The sequence below is a fragment of the Rhyacophila brunnea genome, unplaced genomic scaffold (genome assembly GCF_057557595.1).
Source record: "Rhyacophila brunnea isolate RB1 unplaced genomic scaffold, BYU_Rbru_1.0 scaffold_10, whole genome shotgun sequence".
Lineage (NCBI taxonomy): Eukaryota > Metazoa > Arthropoda > Insecta > Trichoptera > Rhyacophilidae > Rhyacophila > Rhyacophila brunnea.
The window spans coordinates 32,067,131-32,091,004 of record NW_028232752.1 but is presented as its reverse complement, the minus strand read 5'-3'; the positions used below and the strand labels follow the sequence as shown (position 1 = coordinate 32,091,004).

The 23,874-nt window shown below is 32.2% G+C and overlaps 1 protein-coding gene across 1 annotated transcript; it reads right to left on the bottom strand.

The window, feature by feature from the left end:
• Nucleotides 1-921: 921 nt before the first annotated feature.
• LOC147079092 (hemolymph lipopolysaccharide-binding protein-like) lies at nucleotides 922-22,787 on the bottom strand. The gene is made up of 5 exons (XM_085953372.1): nucleotides 22,677-22,787; nucleotides 20,658-20,912; nucleotides 6,536-6,719; nucleotides 2,411-2,665; nucleotides 922-1,199 (listed from the first exon to the last, which is right to left on the bottom strand). Exons 2-5 carry the CDS (start codon nucleotides 20,757-20,759, stop codon nucleotides 1,039-1,041), a joined length of 702 nt encoding a protein of 233 aa, XP_085809498.1. The 5' UTR covers nucleotides 20,760-20,912; nucleotides 22,677-22,787; the 3' UTR covers nucleotides 922-1,038.
• Between the last annotated feature and the right edge of the window lie 1,087 nt (nucleotides 22,788-23,874).

The following is a 23,874-nucleotide window of genomic DNA, read 5'->3' as shown; positions in this document are numbered from 1 at the left end:
AAATTTGTCATAAGCTATCGCGGTCTTGGGTTCAGAGGCACCATGCCGAGCCAATTTGTCGGCACTTTCATTTCCTTAGCCTTTTCATTTCTTTAGCCATACAATTTTGACATATGGAAATACTGCATTATTCTTTCAACAATACAGAAACAATGGATCAATATATATGTAGGTAATTGATACACCCAGCGATTTTACGTACGAATTATTTATCAAAGTCACTGCTTTTGCGTGCGATGATTTTTACCCCGTTTGACAACTGAGTCGATTTGAAGTTTTGATTCTATCAAATAAATCGCGTACCCACAAGATTGCCCAGGCAAATTTTGTTGACTTTTTAATTGATGTCACGTCGATTATCAGTGAGAGGCCCACTTTCATTTATTGTATATCCTGTACAATTATAAGATATGGTCGTTGAAATGGGAGTATTAATTTCAAAATCAATTAATTAAATATTCCGCCAGTTTGTTATAATTGCAAAAAACCGTCACGCACATTTCGGACTGCAAATGGAATATTTTTTTAAACCTATTAGTAAACGATTAGAGAAAGCCAATTGCGAAATAAAATGTACTTCGTGTCATTAAAATTAATAAAAAATAATATTTAAAATTGAACAAAACATAAAAACAGAATCAGAAAAAGTACATGTATACTTATTTAAATTGTTACTGTTTTTAATATAACTCTGTTTAAAATGCAAATAACGTTTCCGATGCTACACTCTGGCAACAGTAGAAACCCACAAATATTCAAAATCCAGTGAAATATTGCTATATATTTTAAATATATATATATAGGTGGTTCTGTAGATACATTTCATATAATAATTCACACTACCTAGGTTTTAATGTCGTTATTATTGTAAATAAGTATAATTTATAAAATGACTTAATGCTATTATTACATTTTTTTAAGTTCAGATTTATTAAAAGTAAAATATAATTCTGTGACAAATAATCGCAGGCTTGAAACAATAATGTCTTACTAAATACACCGACTGGGTAAGAACCGTTTTAATATTATTATGATTTTTTAACAATCATAATACTTTGCGCAGATAAAGTTCTGCTTCCAGTGACATTCGGAATCATTGTACGTCCCGTCGGACCTTAAATGCACACAGTTTTCCTTGCCTCCATCGTTGTTAGGTTCCCCTTTTCTCCACGCATTATATACCAATGATAAAGGTTTGCCTGAAAAAATAAATAAGAAAATGTAACAATATAGATTCTGGGAGATTTAGTCACTTCAAATTTTTACTATCAATAATAATATTTTCTATAAATAATATAAATTAGTATAAAGATCATCTGGAAATTGACTAAGTACATTAAAAGGGAGCTCAAGAAAAGGATATTCATTTATAATTTCGTTGAAATGAGACATCGGCGTCGGAAGCACATTAATTTAAATCGATCTTCTCGCAAAAAACACTAATTATCGAAGATTTTATTTCAAGAAACGTTATTATTTTATTATTGTCATTCATGGATTTATTATTATTACCGTTAAATAACATAAACACCTGCGCGGTCTATCCGCCGACTGTAAAACAGGGCTGTCAAAATAATATATTAATATTTTAGGGAATTTTATTAATAATCAATCACAAATAAGTAATGATTTTCGTGTTGGTTTTAATTAACTACTAGCTGTTAATTATATTATGTTATTTTTGTATTGTTCTTATTTGCTTATCAAAATATTTCACACATAAGTGATGAAGTGTATTTTGATATGAGTTTTTTGTGATGAATTGGCATATTATTTCATATTCTTGACAACAAAATATAAAAGGAATTAGTTGTTTTCTTATCGATGGCCCGAATCAGAGGCCAACGCCATGTAATGCAAAGATGAAAGGTACATTAATTATCACCTGCTATCGCTCACTGTCACTATTTAACCGATAGACTTTTATTTTATTTATTAATTGATATAGATTTAGAGTAGCGGACAACAAAACACAATACTTGAATAGAGAATAGGGGATACATATTTCTGACATAATCGCGAAATGCTAGGGCATCCATGATACCTAATGGAGAACGTTACAAGCAAAAGTTATGAAGCCGGTGAGGGTGAACTGTTGAAATTCATCTTATGTAATACAGATTACGTAATTGGTTACGTGTGATTACTCTAGATGCAATAATATGTATTACAACAATATTTTACAGAAAATATTAACTAATATAATAGTTAAAGGTTATTGAATTTGGTATTAAATTCTAGGACACTATGGTAAAAATATTATTATAGACAAAGAAGTTTAACATGAGAAAATTGTGAAATCTATTTAAAGATTTTTACTAATATAATGAATTAAAATTCAAGTTTTTAACAACTGTATCGGCTAGATTGAAAATATATAAACACCTATATAAAGGAAATTAATATTTACCGTCCAGTGTGACGAAATTCCCTTCCGAAAACATATCATGGATTCCCACCCATAGCTTAGTGGTGGCACGTTGCTTGAACGATAAGACTGCCTGAACTTCATTTCCTGTTTTTGGAACCAGCAATTCAGCTCCTTCCGCTGAACACATTGCTACAGCAGCCGCCCATGACTGTTTATGTGTGTGCTCTTTGTAGAATAGCTTTAAACTAGCCATATATGTGTAGTCATTGCGGAATGTTGGTAGATTCCTGGTAGCTGGATTTTTAAAAAATTTAAAATCAATGTTGTATAAGATAATTTTGATGATAATATATGCATATAGGTACTTAATTATGAAGAATTATGAAGATAATTTAAAAAAGTTGTTATACATAATAAATTAAATTAAAACCTACACAATATGTTTGCGCTTGAGTTTCAATTTAAATCTTTATTCGTAAATATACGCTCGTGACTAGAAACTATTGTGATCAACGATTCTCTGGAAATTATGAATTTAATCTCTTTGCGAATAACCCTACACTCGTTTCTCGAGAATATTTTATTATACTATTTTCAGATTCTTGATTATCGAGAAATCGTTCCTGAAATTTTTGCAAACTTGAAAATTCCAATATATTAATTTATATAATATACACAGGTATTGCGACGAATAATGACGTATTATTAATGTATAAATAATAAAATTTTGTAAAAAAAATCGAAATACCTGTATAATATCGCCTAGAATGTTAAAAAAATACATTTTTTCGGTAACCTCACTAGTTTACATACTACTCGTACTTCATTCATAACATCCATGCCTTAAAAGTCTAAAATAATTTTGGGATAAGAGCATTTTCGATCAAATCCGAAAACAGCTGCTGTTGAACATCAATAGAAAAAAAATACATGATTTATCAACTTAAAGTCGTTAAAACAAACGTTAAATAATCATATTTTTATATCATAGAAGACAATATGTAATGAATATAGTAGCTTTATTCAAGCATGGAAAATATAGGTACGATTTAGCAAAGACACAAACGATCACAATCTCCCTAATTCCTCCCCCAATTCCGGTGTATTGGTGTATAAATGTTATGCCGAATGTGCGAAATTGACTATTACATGAAATGGGCAAAATTTTGCCTAATTCATGTAATAGTCAAGCCCGTTGCCTTATTAATGAATTAGGGTAATTATCTGCTGAGTGCGTGAATTCGCCAGGGTAGGTATGGAATTCTTAAACTGTCAACATGACAGAAGAAAAAGTAAATTTAATACGGATGGTTTTATGTTTAATTAGTTATAATTAGACATAATATATTATTATTACCTATTATTAGGTTAGGTTAGGTTAGGTTTTGTAATTCTGAATTCAACTGAATGCTCATGTTGAGGTTAGCTAACAAGTGTCAACCAACTATCAAATCATACTATCACAAACAAACAATCGACCATTGCAAGATTGATACCCAAGCACGAATCAAATCGCGAAAATACCTTTTAATACAATTCTTCCGTTATCATATTATGATAGTTCTAGATTTTTTTTTGGACATAGTAAATGGATGAACGTCATTGTAGTTATTGATTGGTATATTTTTATATAATCAATGACATTTGACACATTTGGTTAGTTTGATTAGTTGCAAAAAACACCACCGGAGCGCGACCATCTATTTTAGCCAATGCATGAGCATTTGACACATTTGGTTTAGTTGCAAAAAACACCATCGTAGCGCTACTATCTAATTTGCCCAATGCATGAACTAGGCAGAAAAATTACTACTGAATTCACGCACTTGGCAGAAATGTTGTTTAATTCATGAATAAGGCAACGGGCTTGCATTTTTCATGATTTAGACAAAATTTTGCCCATTTCATGAAATAGTCAATTTCGCACATTCGGCGTAACATATATACTTACAAAAAAAAACAGTTTTCGTAGAAACGCCATATAGTTTTTTTTTTAATTTTAGTTTATTTGATTTAAAAAATTAAAAAATCATTTTAAACTTTTTTGATAGGTACGTCCAAAATCCATGAAATGTATTAAGTAAATTTAAGTTTTAAATTTCTCGAGCACAGGCATTACGACCACCTTTCATAACTATTGTACACGTCCATGGATTTACTGGCAGCAATAGCGTATATTATATTAAACTATCGCGACAATAACTGTTTACACTATGTGTAAACAGTTAAAGTGTAAAAAAAAAGTGTAAACTATCTCGCCGATATCATTTTTCAAGCGTAAGTGTACGCGTTTGTTGTCGTTGTGTGGTGCTATTTGACGGGTTCGAACAGGTTATGAAAATTGATAAACTTCAAAATGCTCTGCGCGGTGTAGTTTGTATTTTTTCCCGACACGTTCGCCACTATTATTCTATTGCGCATGCGCATATATCAAGCAAGTTGCAACTATCGCGTGAAAATTCAGAAGCCGCTAAACTTTTTTTGATCCATGCATAATAAATGTCTTAATTTTAATTGATTTCTAAAAATATAATGCTAGACACAATAATATAATGATATTTATAGCCCATTTACACGTGCATTGATTTACTGGCACCAATAGTGTGTATTTTAAACTATCGCGATAATAACTGTTAACACGTAAAAGTGTTGACTGTCTCACCGATCCAATTCTTCAAGCGAAAGCGAGACACAATGTTGTCATTCTATGGTGTTATTTGACAGGTTGTGAAAATTGGGAAACGTCAAAAACGTCTTGCGCGGTGTAGTTCGTATTATTTCCGGCAGGTTAACCACTATCATTCTACTGCGCATGTGCATCTACCGTGCAAGTTTCAACTATTGCGTAAAAATTCAGAACCTGCTTGCAACTTGCACGATAGCACGTGTTAACACGTGCATTTTCTTGTTATGGCCGCGATAATACGTACTCTCAGCGGTAAATACATGCATGTGTAAACGGGTTATTGGGTTACGTTGCTTAATAAAAAAAATTGAAACTCTTTCACTCGGTATACTTTCTTGCACGTACTTACGTAACATTGTACCTACAATATAATTTTTTAACATGTTTTATATAAAACCGTAAACAAACTAGAGAACATAACGCCACGGAACGGTATTGATATATTACATAATTATTCTCATTTTTGAATGCCATAATAAATTTGAGTGATTAATTAAATTGAAAACATTTATTAGATTAAAATTTATATTTTTCTTTATACTGAGTAATAAGTGAAAACGTATTGTAATATGCAAAATAATATTTTGATATTTTATTATTAATATGTTAATAATATAGTTCGAATCCCACTTCTGACAAATAATATTTTTATATTTTATTATATTATTAAAAGATATGTATTTATTAAATTACTAATTTATATTTTTAAACTTAGTAAGACAAATATACGTTAATAAGCTGTTTTAACCTTGATATTAATGTTTAATATACGATAATAAGTGAATACGTATTGTAATATGCAAAATAACAAGGTATTATAAAATATAACAACTGCCGGTAGGTATGCATCAGTTGTTCAGTTGTAGAATGCTCGCCTGCCACGCGGGCGGCCCGAGATCGATTCCCGGCCAATCCAACTTTTTGTATTTTATTATCATGTGTATTTCTAAAATTATTAATTTACATTAACTTTTTGACAAGGATAATTATATTTCTTATCGCTAGGGGTCAACCAATAAACGTTTAGAACTCACAGTATACAATCTTTTTGTGGATATACTATTATGTTGGAATGTGGATATGTGTCTTCAATCGCTTCAGACATGTACATGTTCCAATGTACTTCCGTGAAGCGGTGGTAGAGTTGCTTCTTCATAACTTTGCACTCCCGGCTCTAGGATGAACATGATGTAATATATTCTAAAAATATTTTTTTTATATATATTATCTATTTATTTTCTTATTGTTACATTTATTAATACAAGATACAAGTGAATATCATTTATTTTGTGCGAAGTAATTATGCAAAGAGGCGAATCAGCGTAGTCAAAAGTGCAAAGTTATAAAACGTATACTCTACTCAGCATCAGGCTACTGATGCAGGCGGGTAGGTGGAGGTTGGTGGTTTAAATAAAGAATTTATCAAACGATTTTTCGTGGTTATAAAATTTTAAAATTAGGTTCGGATTATTTCTTACCTGTGTTGCAGACAGTATTTTCTGGAACATTTGACGGGTCTTTTGCACAGATATAATTCTGCTTCCATCGACATTCAGCATCATTGTACGTCCCTTCGGATCTTAAATGCACACAGTCTTCCTTGCCTCCATCGTTGTTAGGTTCACCTTCTCTCCACGTATTATATACCAGATAAAGGTTTGCCTGAAAAAATAAATAAGAAAATTTAACAATATATATAGATTCTAGGAGATTTAATCACTTTAAATTTTTACTATCAATAATAATACGAGGGTGGGTCAATAATTCCTTAGAAAAAAGCATTAAAACAGTTTTTATTTTTGTATTTTTTTTTTATTTCTCAACATAATCTCCTTGGAGCTCAATACACTTGGTTAGACGTTTCTCAATTTTTTTTAAACCGTCAGAAAAATAAGTTTTCGGAAGGTCCTCAAAATAAGCATTTGTCCGATTGATGACTTCTTCATTTGAAAAAAAACGTTGTCCACTTAGCCATTTTTTTAAGTTTGGGAAAAGGAAAAAGTCACTGGGGGCTAAATCTGGCGAATACGGTGGGTGGTCGACCAATTCGAACTTCAATTCTTCAATTTTAGCCATTGATCGTAAACATGTGTGAACACGGGCATTGTCCTGATGAAAGAGGATTTTTTTCCTGTTTAAATGAGGCCGTTTTTCTTCAATTTTGTTTTTTAGCTGGTCCAATAAAGATGCATAATAATCCCCTGTTATTGTTTTTCCTTTTTCCAAATAGTCAACGAAAATAATTCCACGTGCATCCCAAAATACAGAAACCATAACCTTACCAGCTGATTTTACGGTTTTCGCCTTCTTTGGACATGGTTCGCCTTTCGCAATCCACTGCTTTGACTGTTCTTTCGTCTCGGGAGTATAGTGGTGTATCCATGTTTCATCTACAGTCACAAAGCGACGAAAAAATTCATCCGGATTGCGTTGCATGAGCGACAACAGGGCTTTAGAGGCCACCACCCTATTGCGTTTATTGTCGACTGTGAGCAAACGCGGCACCCATCTTGCAGAAATTTTTTTCATGCCCAATTTATCATGTAAAATAGAAATGACGCTACCTTTTGAGATCCCTGTAACCTCAATTATCTCACTCAACTTTAATCTTCGGTCACTTAACACCATATCGTGGATTTTATTGATCATTTCTGGTGTAGTCACCTCTACAGGACGTCCTGAGCGTGGTTCATCCTTTGTTGATGTACGACCACGTTTAAATTCATTTAACCAGTTATAAATAGTTGCAAGTGAAGGAGTAGATGTGCCGTGAACTAAATCCAACTCATTTTTTATTTCCTTTGCTGTTAACCCTTTTATATTAAAATGTTTAATAACAGCTCTAAACTCAATTTTCTCCATTTTTGTAAACAAGCAAATTTTTTTTTTTAAATGTACGAGAAACACACAACAACCCGACCAATCTGATTGAAACTTCGCAGCATACTGAATCGGTAGTGCCGCTGCATGAAAACAAACCGCTTACAGTACTAGTCGCGCCACCTGTCGGCTTTTCTAAGGACTTATTGACCCACCCTCGTAATATGTTCTATAAATAACATAAATTAGTAGCAAAGATCATCTGGCGATTGTTGACTGAATACCTTAAAACAGTTGTATAGCAGCTGCAAAAAAACGGTTCACATCAAGGGCTGAATAAAAACTAACCACAAATGCGAGTGAGAAATCATTCGGCCCACGCATTATCTCAACAATATGCATTAGAGGAATATACAAGACGGTAATAATCGTCTCTGTGAAGCTAAAAGTGATACTGGTAAATATTGGTTTGACTTATATGCTTAGGAAAAAAACAGGTCGTCCCCACGTGTTTCTGAAATATATAGTTTTTTTATATAAAGTTAATATTTTTATAGTAAATATTTTTAGTTAACTTAGCAGGAAATATGGTTAACTATGATGTGTTTAGCCACAGCCATACTGAAAATCAAGGGCACCCAGACATTAGCGCCCAGATAGTAGCGGCATTTATACGCACATTCTTTACCGCATGCTCAGGAGCGTACGCGCGAGAACCCGGTATTGAGCGCATAATATCACACGTGTCAGATGTTTGCTGCTACAATTTACATGTCAACTATATCCTGCGCGATAGCACAACGTTTTGCGCATGTTTTGAGGATCGCACGCCGGGATTAAGCGTCTAAAGGCATATCGCGCGTTCATTACGGCGTGATCGTGGAAGTCGTTGGAGCGTAGAACAATTCAACGGTTTTAGCAAGAGTGTGTGTGAGTGTGTTATTTTGATACACTGCATTTTGTCATTTAGCTCATAACACAGTTTCGTAAACAAACCATTCTTGAGATAAAACAATTCAATCAAATCATTCCGTACAAAACATAACCAAAATATAACGCGTGAAGTTTAGCTTTATTTTTATACAAGAAGGCATCTATCTGTACACATTTAATTTGTACATTATAAATGGATATACAAAGAAATATTATAGGTACTAGCTGTAGCTTGTGCTGGCACAAGTATAAGTTTAAGTCAAAACAAAAAACGAAAAGTTTGGGTTAAAGATTGTAGACGGTGTTTTCGTCACCTACTTACCCTTAATTCGTGAATTACCTCAAAACTATCCCGATGATTCTAAAATTTATTTAATAATGAAAAGTTCATAATTTGATTACAGATTCATCCTCAATATCCCCGATCTCCTCACTCCCGTTAATATCAATTTCTATCACCGAATCCATATTTGACATGTTTACCGTTAGAAGCTCTTGATCCTTTGTGAAGAACAGCAGATCGTAATACCACAATGATGGCTCATATACTTCATCTCTTCGGCTACCGCTACGTCGACTTTCCTCTACTTTTTTTTTAACTCTTTCCGAAAAGAATTCCAAAGGCTTTGAATTTTTTTACTACAAAGTCTCTATTTGCCTCGGGAAATCCTCTCTGAAGAAATTAATTATTTTTGCATACGCCACATCGCGTAAATTTCTTTTTTTATATGCTGCCGATGAGTTGTTCCGTGTGCTCGGCGACCGTCGCACGTCACCAAACGAGATAGCGAGTGTTTACAAATTAATAATAACCAGTTGTGCGCGCGGCGTAACAATAAATTATTGTTACAAAGTTGTTTACATTTAAGTGTCTCTGACTACAGGGGCGCTTATTAAAAATCAAAAATACAACGTTGCTAGCAATGGATCACCAAAAAGAAACCCAACAAACAATGTCTTATGCATCAGTTGCTCAAAAAATGCAATTTCCGAAGAAGGAGCAAGCCATCGTTTTAGATGCTATCGAGGGCATCTCTATACGAGAATATACACTGTCAATCGGGAATAAGGTAGGTCCATGTCATATAAGATATGTATCTAGGATTTCCCAGGGAAGAATATGTATATACTTGAGTAGTGAAGAACAAGCAGATAAATTAATAGTAAATAAAGAAACAGTTAAAATTGGAAACCACGTACTAGAAATCAGGCCGCTGATCACCAAATCAAAGAGGATAATAATATCAAACGTGTGTCCTATAATCCCACACAGCGTTCTGGAATCAAAACTCAACGAATTAAACATAAAAACTACTTCACGTATTACAAGCATCAGAGCTGGTATTAACGAACCGGGCTATGCACATATTTTAAGTTTCCGGAGACAGGTTTATGTAAACCCAGAAGACACTATTAAACTGCCAGAGTCAATGCAAATAAATTTTGATAATACCCTGTACTGGATTTACTTCTCCACCGAAAAATTGACATGCTTTATATGCAAAGAAGAGGGCCATCTGGCCAAATATTGTAAAACAACTGGAAATAATGAACCTCACACTGTACAATTGCCTGACTCTCTCAATGTACCAAAAGTGTTAACCTCTCTTTCGTTAGAGAGAAAAAATACACTCCAGGAGGATGAACTAGCCGCAGATATAGAGTCGGACAACTCTATTATCAACAAGGATACGCCAATCGGTTCAAAAAGGCCGTTGACCAGTCCAACTGATATCAGCAGCGTAGAATTTGAATTTGAAGATACAGTGAAAAATAATGCAATCTCACGCATTCCTGCACTCCAACAGACACCAAAAAAATCAAAAAAAGAAAGAAAAAAAGTATCCACTGAAGATACAAATGAACTTTTGTTACCTGCCAAGGAACATGTTGAAAGTAATCGTTATAGATTTCCAATCGATTATGAAACATTGCTCAGTTTCCTTGTGAAAACACATGGAAATCCCAATACCGAAATGATTGCTAATGAATTTACTACTGATATAGAAGCTCTTAATAACATGCTAACAGAAATCTATAGTCATTTAAAAGAACGCAGCATTAAAAGTCGCATAACAAAGATCAAGAAAAGACTCAGTAATCCACAATTAAAGTTTCCAGTGAAGATATTAGTTCGTTGGAAGGACAAGAGGAACAATAACATAATGCATAATTCCAGCAACAAAGTTAACCAATTTATTCAATCTGATATACGTATTGTTTTCTGGAATACAAGAAGCATTCTTAATAGACTAGAGGAGCTTAGAGTGATGCTAGATGAAATTGATATTTTTATAGGCGTGGAAACATGGCTAAACGACACCATTCCTCACATAGTTATTAGCTTCCCAGGTTTTATGGTGCTTCGGCGAGACAGGACGTACGCCAGAGGAGGAGGTATAATTTTCATTATTAGAAATACTATAGCTTACAAAGCTATTAACAACCTCATCATTCCGAACATATCCACTGAAGTTTTGGGCATTACACTGACTAACCTTAAAGATAAAATTAATATCATTGCAGTTTATAGGCCCCCGAGCAATAGCGGAAATAATACAAATCTGTCGCTTCAGGAATGGGACCAAGTTTTTAGTAATACTCTATTAGATGATAAAACCATATTGGTGGGAGACTTCAATGCCCACAATGTCGCGTGGAATTGCAATAGAAATGATATAAATGGTTCTAGAATCATCTATACTTTAGCTGATTACGACTTAATTTTAATAAACAATAATACTAAAACCCGTATTGATCTGCGACGAGGTACAAAATCAAATATTGATTTAGTTTTTTCTTCTCCTAATCTTCTACAACAGATTGTATTAAATATAGATGAAGACCCCCGGGGATCGGATCACTATCCAGTGCGTATTAATTTATCTGTACAAAAAGCAATTTATTTCAAAAAGACTTTCAAGTTGCAGACCAAAAAAACCAATTGGGTTAAATTTAAAAATACAATGGCTGAAAATATTAATGAATTCAAAACAGATTCTTTTCTCAGTTTAAGTTCAGTCTCGCAGTATAAATTCCTCATTAAAAAAATCACACAAGCAATCATAGATTGCACCCCAAAAAAAGGGAATAATCCCCAATTTCGCCATAGCAATCCAGTAGAATGGTGGGATTCAGAGTGTGATAAGGTAAAGAGAAAAAGAAAAGCTGCCTTAAAAAAATGGGAATTTACCTTAGATTTTAAAGACTTAATTGAATACAAAAAGAATGCTGCCATAGCTAAAAAAACTTTTAAAAAGAAAAAGAGTGACTGCTTTCGAAAATTTGCAGAGACCATCAATTTTAGCACAGACCTTAAGTATACATGGGAAAAAGCAAAAATTTTTAAAAACAAATGGATAAAAATTAGACCCGATAGTATTGAACAAAATATGCAAAATAAAGAGAAAATTGAAGCTGCTCTTGAAAGACTATGCCCACCGTGGGTTCCAAGTAACCCTAACATTTTCCCTGTTACCAAAAATAACACGCTATTCGACACTCACTTTAGTTTCATAGAATTCAGCATAGCATTAAATTCTCGTCAACATAATTCCGCACCTGGAACGGACGGGATAACGTATGAAGTCATTAATATGCTTCCCACTCAAATAAAACATATATTCCTTGACATTTTTAACCTCATGTTTCATAGCATGGATTTCCCTGACGAATGGAAAAGCATATTTATACATTTTATTAATAAACCTAATTCGGATAGCTTAAGACCTATTGCACTGACCTCATGTGTCTGCAAAATCTTAGAAATCATGGTCGCAAATAGATTTCGCTGGTGGCTGGAAAGAGAAAAAATTATCCCAGATACACAAACCGGATTCAGGAAAGGTTTTTCCTGTGCGGATAACCTAACAAATGTTGCAATGTATATTGAAGAATCTTTTAATGAAAAAAAACATACGCTAGGTATTTTTTTGGACGTGATTGGAGCCTTCAATAACGTTCAATCAGATATTCTCGTTGAAATATTGGCACAAATAGGGTGCCCCTTTAAACTCGTTAAATTCTGTTTTTTTCTTGTCTACGAGAGATTAATCTATACTAATTCAAACATAGATCTCCCGAGAACACTGTATAAAGGCGTTCCTCAAGGAGGAATTTTAAGTCCGCTGTTTTACATTATATACGTTAGCCACATTGTTCGCAATATACCGAAAGCTATAACAGTCTCCCAATTTGCAGACGATATATCTTTGTTCCTTAAAACTAAAGACCCCAATCAGGATAAAAATATAATGGAATGTGCACTAGAAACAATTAGAAATAATCTATTCAAACTGGGTTTGGATCTATCTCCGGAGAAAACGGTATTCGTACATTTCAACAAAAACAAAATACTGCCGGGAGAATTTCAAATTAAATTGAATGATATGATGATTAAATCAACTGAATCAGCCAAATTTCTAGGTATTTATTTTGACTTCAAGCTTTCTTTTGATAAACATGTCAATTACATTGCCCAGAAAGTCAATAGAGCCACCAACATTATAAAGTTCCTCAGAGGTACTTGGTGGGGATCACACCCTTCCACTCTAATAACTTTCTATAAAAGCTACATCAGATCCATAATGGACTATGGAAGCTATATTTACTTCCCAAAAAATAAAGGAGCAAAGCTACAGTTAGAACGACTACAGAACCAAGCTATCAGATTGGCTCTTGGCCTAAGAAAAAGTACACCTACTAACATACTACTTGCCGAAGCCAAGATAACATTACTAGAAGAAAGATCTAAATTTCTATGTAAAAACTTCTTGGTAAAATGTATGTCAAACCGTACTTCTAATACGAGATACAATGTCAACAGATTTCTACAAACAACTATAACGCGAGATCGTACTCCGAAGAGATTTCAAATTTTAAAAGAAAGTATCCAAGCTGTAAATTGTATTGATCATCTGATTTTAAAAAGAGACTTCTACAACTTTTTTAATTATACATATGAGGATATTATATATAACGTTTTAACTAATACAAAAATAGGAATGGAGCTATCGCACTCCGACTCTCCCGACTTATTATTCAAGTCCAAATTTAGCAATCAAAATGTAGTCCAAATTTTTACGGATGGAAGCAAAATTCCCGATTCACCTTCAGTAGGTGTAGCAGTGTTCTTCCCCCAATCCAACACGTCGGTTGCCAAAAGTGTCCACAGATTCACTTCCATCTATACAGCAGAGTGCTTAGCCTTATACGAAGCCACTAAAATTGCACTTAATTACAAAAATAAAAATATCAACATTTACACTGACTCCTTAAGTCTGATTCACTCGCTCGAAAATCCAAATTTCAGCATCAAAACTAATGACTACATTCTTAATATTAGAACCAACATTTCCAAATTTAGCAATAGTAACGAACACGGTACAAATATACAGATATACTGGATTCCAGCACATAAAGGAATTAATGGCAATGAAATTGCGGATCAATTGGCAAAAAAATCTGTAAAATACCCATCAGAAAATATAAGAATTCCATACACAGATTTTAAAGCCCAGTTTAAACAAACAATGAGCGAAAATAACGGTAAATATTTAGAAAATCTTGGGAAAGAAAAGGGAACACACTACTATCAAAACTTTTATAGTAGATCTCCTAAAACTTGGTTTAGTAAACATTGTAAAATAAAGCGAGATGTAATAGTGACAATAGCTAGAAGCAGGTCAGGGCATTACAGTCTCAACGAATCATTGTACAAAATTAAAGTGGTAGATAGCCCTCAGTGTCAGTGTGGACATCCCACTCAAGATCTTAACCACATTGTCTGGCAATATGATGCCTATGACCAGGAGAGAGAAGTGTTATTGAATAAGTTGGGGAAATGCAGGTTATACCCTCCTTTTACGATTAATTCGTTCCTGGCAAAACCAAATATTTCAGTTATGAAAATTGTACATGAATTTCTCCAAAAATGTAACGTAAATGTCTAGTGTATAGTGTAACAAAAATGTAATTCTGTATCATTAACAATGTAACTATTTATGCCTGTCGTTAAAAAAAAAAATGTATGTATACTTTTGTAAACCATTGTAAAGCAGAATAGCCTTCCATTCAGAGAAGAGCTCAATTGCTTCCAAATAAAGAAAAAAAAAAAAAAAATATGCTGCCGATTTGATTCTCCACAAACATGGGAATGTTTTATACATGTCCATAAGGTCCGTAATAAATTGGAAAAGAGAAATTACGAACATCCATTTGTGACGGAACGTAGTAAAACGAGTTGACGTACGGTACGCGTGAAAGATTAAACGTGTTAAAAAAACTACTTGACGTACGACACGTGTGAAAGATTGGACGCGACTAACCTCACTCTTTCCGCTATTTGCTACGCGACTTTAGACACACGATCATTCCCGCGCGACATCGCGCACACCACGCTTTCACGCAGGAAAGATTGTGTGCGCCAACCCAAATGCTCCCGTACCAATGCCCGCAAATAACGCCCGGAAAAATACGCCCAGACATAAACGCCCACTATAAATACAAAATACTAATAATACCTAACCTAAACTAACTTTAAAAAAAATATTTTATTTTTTTTGTAGGTATGTTTTTCATTTGTGTATCTAAAATGTATTATTATGTAAAAATAAAAATTGTTTCACTTCTTAATTGTATTCTACCTATACATTTTTTTATTATTTAAAAATAGTAGTATTTATTACCTTCACTTCGGATATTTGGACGCACAAATATTTTAATCCGTTTCACTGTTATGCTAACTGTGACACTTTTTTGACTATAAATTACCAAAATAGTTTAAAGTTTATTTTTTTTAGAAAATAAGCTCAATACGAGAAACTATATCATGTTCTGTAAAACCTTCAAATGATTGGAAAAGCTCTGTAGTTAAAATAATAAAAGCACAAGCGCAATGGTCCAAAAAATGGGTATTTTTTCTATTTACAGATTCCATACGCTTTTTTTTGTGAATATCTCAAAACAAAACAACATAATATTATCTTATTAAGATGTCTTTTGGAAATAGGCGAGTCATATAATTGTGGCAATCTAAAGATGATGTCATTTTTGTTATAATTTTATGATAATAATAGTACCAATAATAAAATACCACGCTTGGAATCTTTGAAAATACCTACTATAGTTTTTAGGGCTCCCATGTCTAGTGTAGTAGAAGAGCAGTTGCTGAATGTTTCGTTTAAATAAGAAAATAGCCACCAAACTATTTAAATCTATTATGGTGATTTTGTGTCAGCGCATCAAATTAAGAAATTTTTGAACAGCTTTCAGCGCCCCTGGGTAATATGGTAAGGGGTTCCCATGATATCATGGAGCACAGTTTGAATATTGCTGAGTGGCGGATTGTCATATTATATTTATACCAAAATACCAGATCGATGGTTATGACTTTTGGAAATTGTTTATTTTTATTTGAAGGCGGTTAACTATTAAGGGCGGATGTGCTCAGCGTGGGTCAAAATGGAGCTTTTTTTCTATTTTCAAAGCATGATCCTGGACATACCTTAAACGTTGTAGATAATCCATTTATATAATTTTGAAGCCTCATTATCTTTTATATTTATTTTAAACATTTGATGACTGCATAAAGTATTTTTAAAACATAAAATAGTATTCTTTTACCTCTCGCTCTAATGTTTTAGAATATAGTCATATTTCAGTACATGAATGTGCAGTGGTGTTAAGATTTCTTACATAAATAATTTTTAAACGCATTTATAAAACCATTAGTATAATTTATGACGAGATAATTTTTGGAAAATAATTACGATAAAAAATTATATTGATAATATCTGTGATCCCAAATTTGACAAGAATTAGGCATTTTATTATTCAAAAAATGGGCAAGATTAACACATTTGAAGATAATTCTAAAGATACTTATTATACGATATATCTTTGACCATTCAAGTGTGATAAACATACTACGAATAATGATTGCTTTATAATAATTATTGACCTAAGAATAAGGTAGTGTTTTTTTTTTAAATACGCCATTTCTTTTGTCATCCCCCAGTGGTTAAGCTACAACATACGGCCGTAGCCATAAATTGACAAACTAAAATTGAAGTAGGGAGTAAGATCATGTTAACGCGCGTGTTTGAACATGTACCTAACCGAAAAAAAAACTTTTTTTTAAAAAGGTATAAAATAATTATTATAAAGCAATCATTATTCGTAGCATGTTTATTACATTTGAATGGTCGAGGACATAGCTTATAATCAGTATCATCATAATTATCTTCAAATGTGTTAATCTTGCCCATTTTTTGAATAATAAAATGCCTAATTCTTGTCAAATTTGGGATCACATATTTTATCAATATAATTTTTTATAGTAAATATTTTCCAAAAATTATCTCATCATAAATTATACTAATGGTTTTATAAATGCGTTTAAAAATTAATAAATGTAAAAAATTTTAACACCACTGCACATGTATGTACTGAAATACGACTATATTCTAAAACATTAGAGCGAGAGGTTTAAAAGAATACTATTTTATGTAATAAAAATAGTTTATGCAGTCATCAAATGTTTAAAATAAATATAAAAGATAATAAGGCTTCAAAATTATATAAATAGATTATCTACAACGTTTAAGGTATGTCCAGGATCATGCTTTGAAAATAGAACAAAAGCTCCATTTTGACCTACGCTGAGCATGTCCCCCCTTAAGAAAAAACTAGTGAAATCTATGTGGTAAGTACCTACACGCCTAATTTGATTTAATTTTCAGTGAGTAATTCGTTGAACATTAATCAAAAGGTTATCAAACTACTAATAGTACAGTAGATATGGCATTATTATATCATTGTCAGTATATAAAAAATATATACTTAGGTTATGTGATCTTTGTTAAATTAAAGGAATAAAATATTATAAAACGTTGCATATTGGTAATTCCCGAGATAAGAGAAAGAGACATACGAAATTTACGCTCACCAATAACTAATTAAGTCTCTCACAAAAATGTATTTCATATATCTATATATACTTATAATATGTATATTAATTATTATAATATTATTACAATCATCGAGGTGTATGAGGGATATTCCTATTTGATGGTTGGGTCAAGTGGATGTCGCTACAGCCCATTCATCCATTCAATCTTGTATGTGCACTGCGATGCAAAAATCGCTGGAGATACGTAATGGAGGAGCATTTTGAACGAACTTATAATCATCAATAATAAGGAATATATTTTATTGTATGTATATTTTCAAATAAAATGATAACAAATTTACCATAGAATTATTAAATACGTAAAGAATTCTAATTTAGTGAAGGCTTATAATATTAAATATTGATGGTTTATAACGATCCGGGGATCATCTTCAGATGCTATGCTTATTCATATATGGGTAATATACAACTGAAATACATTATATATTATTACTCTTTGTTTACTTTATATACTAGATTGAACATCATAAAATATCGTGAAAAGACGTTATTCGTAATAAAATATTTGCTCAGGTATCGGAAAAAACAGTAGCAACCTGGGCTTTGGCTTACAAAATCTTCAAACACTGTGATTCTTTAACTGACGTAAATTATAGATAGTGAATCGCTGCTTTTATACTAGATTAAATACATAAAAATATCGCAAAAAGACGTTACTCGTAAGAAAATAATTGCCCAGAAATCGGAGAACATTATATTTAGTATAGGAACGTTATTCTAATAATTAATAATATAAAGTGAGTTACAAAATTATTACGCTTGGTGGTTGTTGGAAAAGGGATATACGAGGGTGGGTCAATAATTCCTTAGAAAAAAGCATTAAAACAGTTTTTATTTTTGTATTTTTTTTTTATTTCTCAACATAATCTCCTTGGAGCTCAATACACTTGGTTAGACGTTTCTCATTTTTTTTTAAACCGTCAGAAAAATAAGTTTTCGGAAGGTCCTCAAAATAAGCATTTGTCCGATCGATGACTTCTTCATTTGAAAAAAAACGTTGTCCACTTAGCCATTTTTTTAAGTTTGGGAAAAGGAAAAAGTCACTGGGGGCTAAATCTGGCGAATACGGTGGGTGGTCGACCAATTCGAACTTCAATTCTTCAATTTTAGCCATTGATCGTAAACATGTGTGAACACGGGCATTGTCCTGATGAAAGAGGATTTTTTTCCTGTTTAAATGAGGCCGTTTTTCTTCAATTTTGTTTTTTAGCTGGTCCATTAAAGATGCATAATAATCCCCTGTTATTGTTTTTCCTTTTTCCAAATAGTCAACGAAAATAATTTCACGTGCATCCCAAAATACAGTAGCCATAACCTTACCAGCTGATTTCACGGTTTTCGCCTTCTTTGGACATGGTTTGCCTTCGCAATCCACTGCTTTGACTGTTTTTTCGTCTCGGGAGTATAGTGGTGTATCCATGTTTCATCTACAGTCACAAAGCGACGAAAAAATTCATCCGAATTGCGTTGCATGAGCGACAACAGGGCTTTAGAGGCCACCACCCTATTGCGTTTATTGTCGACTGTGAGCAAACGCGGCACCCATCTTGCAGAAATATTTTTCATGCCCAATTTGTCATGTAAAATAGAAATGACGCTACCTTTTGAGATCCCTGTAACCTCAATTATCTCAATCAACTTTAATCTTCGGTCACTTAACACCATATCGTGGATTTTATTGATCATTTCTGGTGTAGTCACCTCTACAGGACGTCCTGAGCGTGGTTCATCCTTTGTTGATGTACGACCACGTTTAAATTCATTTAACCAGTTATAAATAGTTGCAAGTGAAGGAGCAGATATGCCGTGAACTAAATCCAACTCATATTTTATTTCCTTTGCTGTTAACCCTTTTATATTAAAATGTTTAATAACAGCTCTAAACTCAATTTTCTCCATTTTCCATTTTTCCATTTTCCACAAGCAAAATTTTTTTTTTAAATGTACGCGAAACACACAACAACCCGACCAATCTGATTGAAACTTCGCAGCATACTGAATCGGTAGTGCCGCTGCATGAAAACAAACCGCTTACAGTACTAGTCGCGCCACCTGTCGGCTTTTCTAAGGACTTATTGACCCACCCTCGTATAATATTTCCTATTTTAATCTGTATGTTGAATATAGAACGGATTATATCTCGCATGCAACTTTGTCGACACCAGTATTTTAGATTACGAAAGCATGAAAGTTTATCTCGTTTTTGTGATGAGTTAGCATAGATCATCTTCTTGACAACAAAATATAAAAGGATCAATTAAATTCAATTTAGACATAAGAATCAGAGACCAACGCCATGTAATGCAAAGATGAAAGGTACATTAATTATCACCTGCTATCGGGTCACTATTTAACTGATAGACTTTTATTTTATTTATTAACTGATATAGATTTAGAGTAGCGGACAACAAAGCACAATACTTGAATAGAGAATAGAGGATACATATTATTTCTGACATAATCGCGAAATGCTAGGGCATCCATGATACCTAATGGAGAACGCACTCCAGTTACAAGCAAAAGCTATGAAGCCGGTGAGGGTGAACTGTTGAAATTCATCTTATATAATACAGATTACGTAATTGGTTACGTGATTACTCTATATGCAATAATATGTATTACGACAATATTGTACAGAAAATATTAACTAATATAATAGTTAAAGGTTATTGAATTTGGTATTAAATTCTAGGACACTATGGTAGAAATATTATTATAGACAAAGAACTTTAACATGATAAAATTGTGATATCTATTTAAAGATTTTTACTAATATAATTAATATAATGAATTAAAATTCAAGTTTTTAACAACTGTATCGGCTAGATTGAAAATATATAAACACCTATTATTATATAAAGGAAATTAATATTTACCGTCCAGTGTGACGAAATGCCCTTCCGAAAACATATCATGGATTCCCACCCATAGCTTGGGGGTGGCACGTTGCTTGAACGATAAGACTGCCTGAACTTCATTTCCTGTTTTTGGAACCAGCAATCCAGCTCCTTCCGTTGAACACATCGCTACAGCATACACCCATGTCTGTGGTTCTGTGTGCTCTTTGTAGAATAGATTTAAACTTGCTATATACGTGTAGTCATTGCGGAATGTTGGTAGATTCCCGGTAACTGGAATTTTTTAATATATAAAATCAATTTTGTATATATAATTTTGTAACAAGTTGAGATGTTTTTCATGCACCTACTCTATTATACATAATAAATGAAATTAAAACCTACACATGTTTGCGCTTGAGTTTAAATCCGTAAATATACGATCGTGACTAGAAATTATTGAATTATTGGAAATTATGAATTTAATCTCTTTGCGAATAACCCTACACTCGTTTCTCGAGAATAATTTATTATACTATTTTCAGATTCTTGATTATCGAGAAATCGTCCTGAGATTTTTTCAAACTTAAAAATTCCAATATAATAATTTATATAATATGACGTATACACAGGTATTGCGATGAATAATGACGTATTATTAATGTGTAAATAATAAAATTTTGTAAAAAAGGTTACCAAGAAACTTACATATTCATCAAATTTAAACAAATGTTTCTTTAATTAAAAAATGTATTTTTTATATTTATGACAAAATAAAACGATTCAATCTAAAATTGTCTTCAACACATATTTCTTACATACATATTCTTATTTTTGTATGCTATAATAATTTTGAGTGATAAATTAAATTGAAAACATTTATTAGATTAAATATGATTTTCATATAGTAAAGTAACACACATCTGTACCTACAATTTATATTTTTCTGTATACTGATTCTATAACCATATATTGTTCAAACATATTTTATATGTAGGAAGGTAATTCTGCTATTCCCGAAAATTTAAGAAACGATTATTAAAAGATTTGTGATGCGTCTATATCATATATATATATATATATATTAGTAATACTAGTATTATATTATATATATACAAAATACATATAATCAGTATACATGCAATAATAAAGCAATGATCTACAATATTATTCACATATATGGTGTTGATAACATGATACCTAATACTGTTAAGTAAATAAAAAAAGATATTCTATTGAGATACATTATTAGTTAAAAATTGTTATTTTTTGTTAACATTGTGTAAAAAGTATGTGAAAATAATTACAAGACAAAAATAACTTTTTATATACAACGTTTTTAAATTTTCTGTTGAATTATTACGCTCAATATGCTCAAACTTGTACTTGATATGAAGTAAATAAAAAACAAACAAACAAATATAGAATACTGAAATGTCATTTTGACATTTCATTTTGATTTCCATAGTAACGCACGTATATATTAATAATTTAGATGCTAGGACCACCCCCTAGCAACCAATACTAGTGGATTGGATTACGGATTTCTTCCGAAATAACTTTTCATATAAAACAGTTTCATTCATATCAACAATTCATGAAAAATTCAATTCTGCTTAAAGATGGCTAAAAGTATTAAAAGAATGCATTAGCATCGTGTTCTGATATATTCTAAATGTCTAGCTAGTCGAGACGTTAGTTAAAAATCGATTGCAAGATTTGTACTGGACAAACAACCACCGGACAAATAAGAATACGAGCTAATAAAAACGTTGTAAAATACATAATATGATATCAATAAATTATTATTAATTATCAGTTGTATTGTCAGAAAAAAACCCGTTTCACTCACCTACATAATATGAGATGATAAAAATAATAATTATTATTTGTACAATTAATATACTGTCAACGAAGAATTAATTATAGTGAGAAATTTAATATGTCAAATCTAATTCCGTATTAAATCAATATTCGTTTTATTTTTAATGTTTCAGTGCAATATCTAATTATAATTATTGAATAATATTTTCACTAATAATTAAAATTACTTCTTACCCGGTATTGCTGATAAATTAAACACGAAGCAGCTTATTAAAAGAATCACTAGTTTTAATGCCATATTATTGCTTATATAGAAGCGGTCTTCTTTCGATACTGAATGAGACTAACACAATCAGTTGGGTTCTACCGTTTATAAAATTTATAGAAAACGCTTTGCAGTGGCAGTGAGCTGTTAAAGTAGCTTTGCGATATCGCATGATATTTCTTGGAATGATCAAATTAAACATCGCAAATTAAAATATTAATCTAATATATAAAAATCAATATTATTTGTTTGTTCGTATTGTATGCGCTGCCATACCGTTCATCCGATTGCGATAAAACTTGGTCAACTTATTGCTTGCACTTGCGCAAAAGTTATAGGCTATATCTTATATATAAAAATGAATGTCTGTCTGTCTGCCCCGTATGCGTTCCTATACCATTCATCCGATTGCGATAAAACCTTTGTCAGTTATTGTGCGCACACCTTCGAAGGTTTCTAAATTAGTATTATATAAAATACAAAGTTTATTGCTTGTTTGTTCCATCCAATTTTGATTTTTTTACTACATATTAATACTATTAATAACGTTTGCATATTTTGGGTTTGATTTTAATTTAGTGTTCTTTTGTTTGACCTTTACCCCTTATTAGAATTACTTTCATATTGCCATATTGTATTACACAGATATTTTAATATTAAAAATATTATTAGGTACTTATTATTATTTTTTAAATATTTAAGATAAATGTATCCACGAAGCGACCCTGTGCAAAGCCGGGTACTTCAGCTTGTGTATTATAAAATACCTCAATGTCTGCTTAGTGAGCTTACCCAACATTCTAAAAAAACACACTCCAACTTTATATCTAAACGTCCTCGTGACACGTGTTGGTTTGGAAAGGTTTATGTTTATGTTGTCCAAATTGGATTAACTTTAACGGCCCACATGCTCAGCGTACGGCAAAATGGAGCTCTTATGCTATTTTCAAAGCATGATCCTGGACATTCCTTAAACGTTGTAGATAATCTATTTACATAATTTTGAAGCCTTATTATCCTTTCTATTTATTTTAAACATTTGATGACTGCATAAAGTATTTTTATTACATAAAATAGGTAGTATTCTTTTAAACCTCTCGCTCTAATGTTTTAGAATATAGTCATATTTCAGTACGTTCATGTGAAGTGGTGTTAAGATTTTTTATA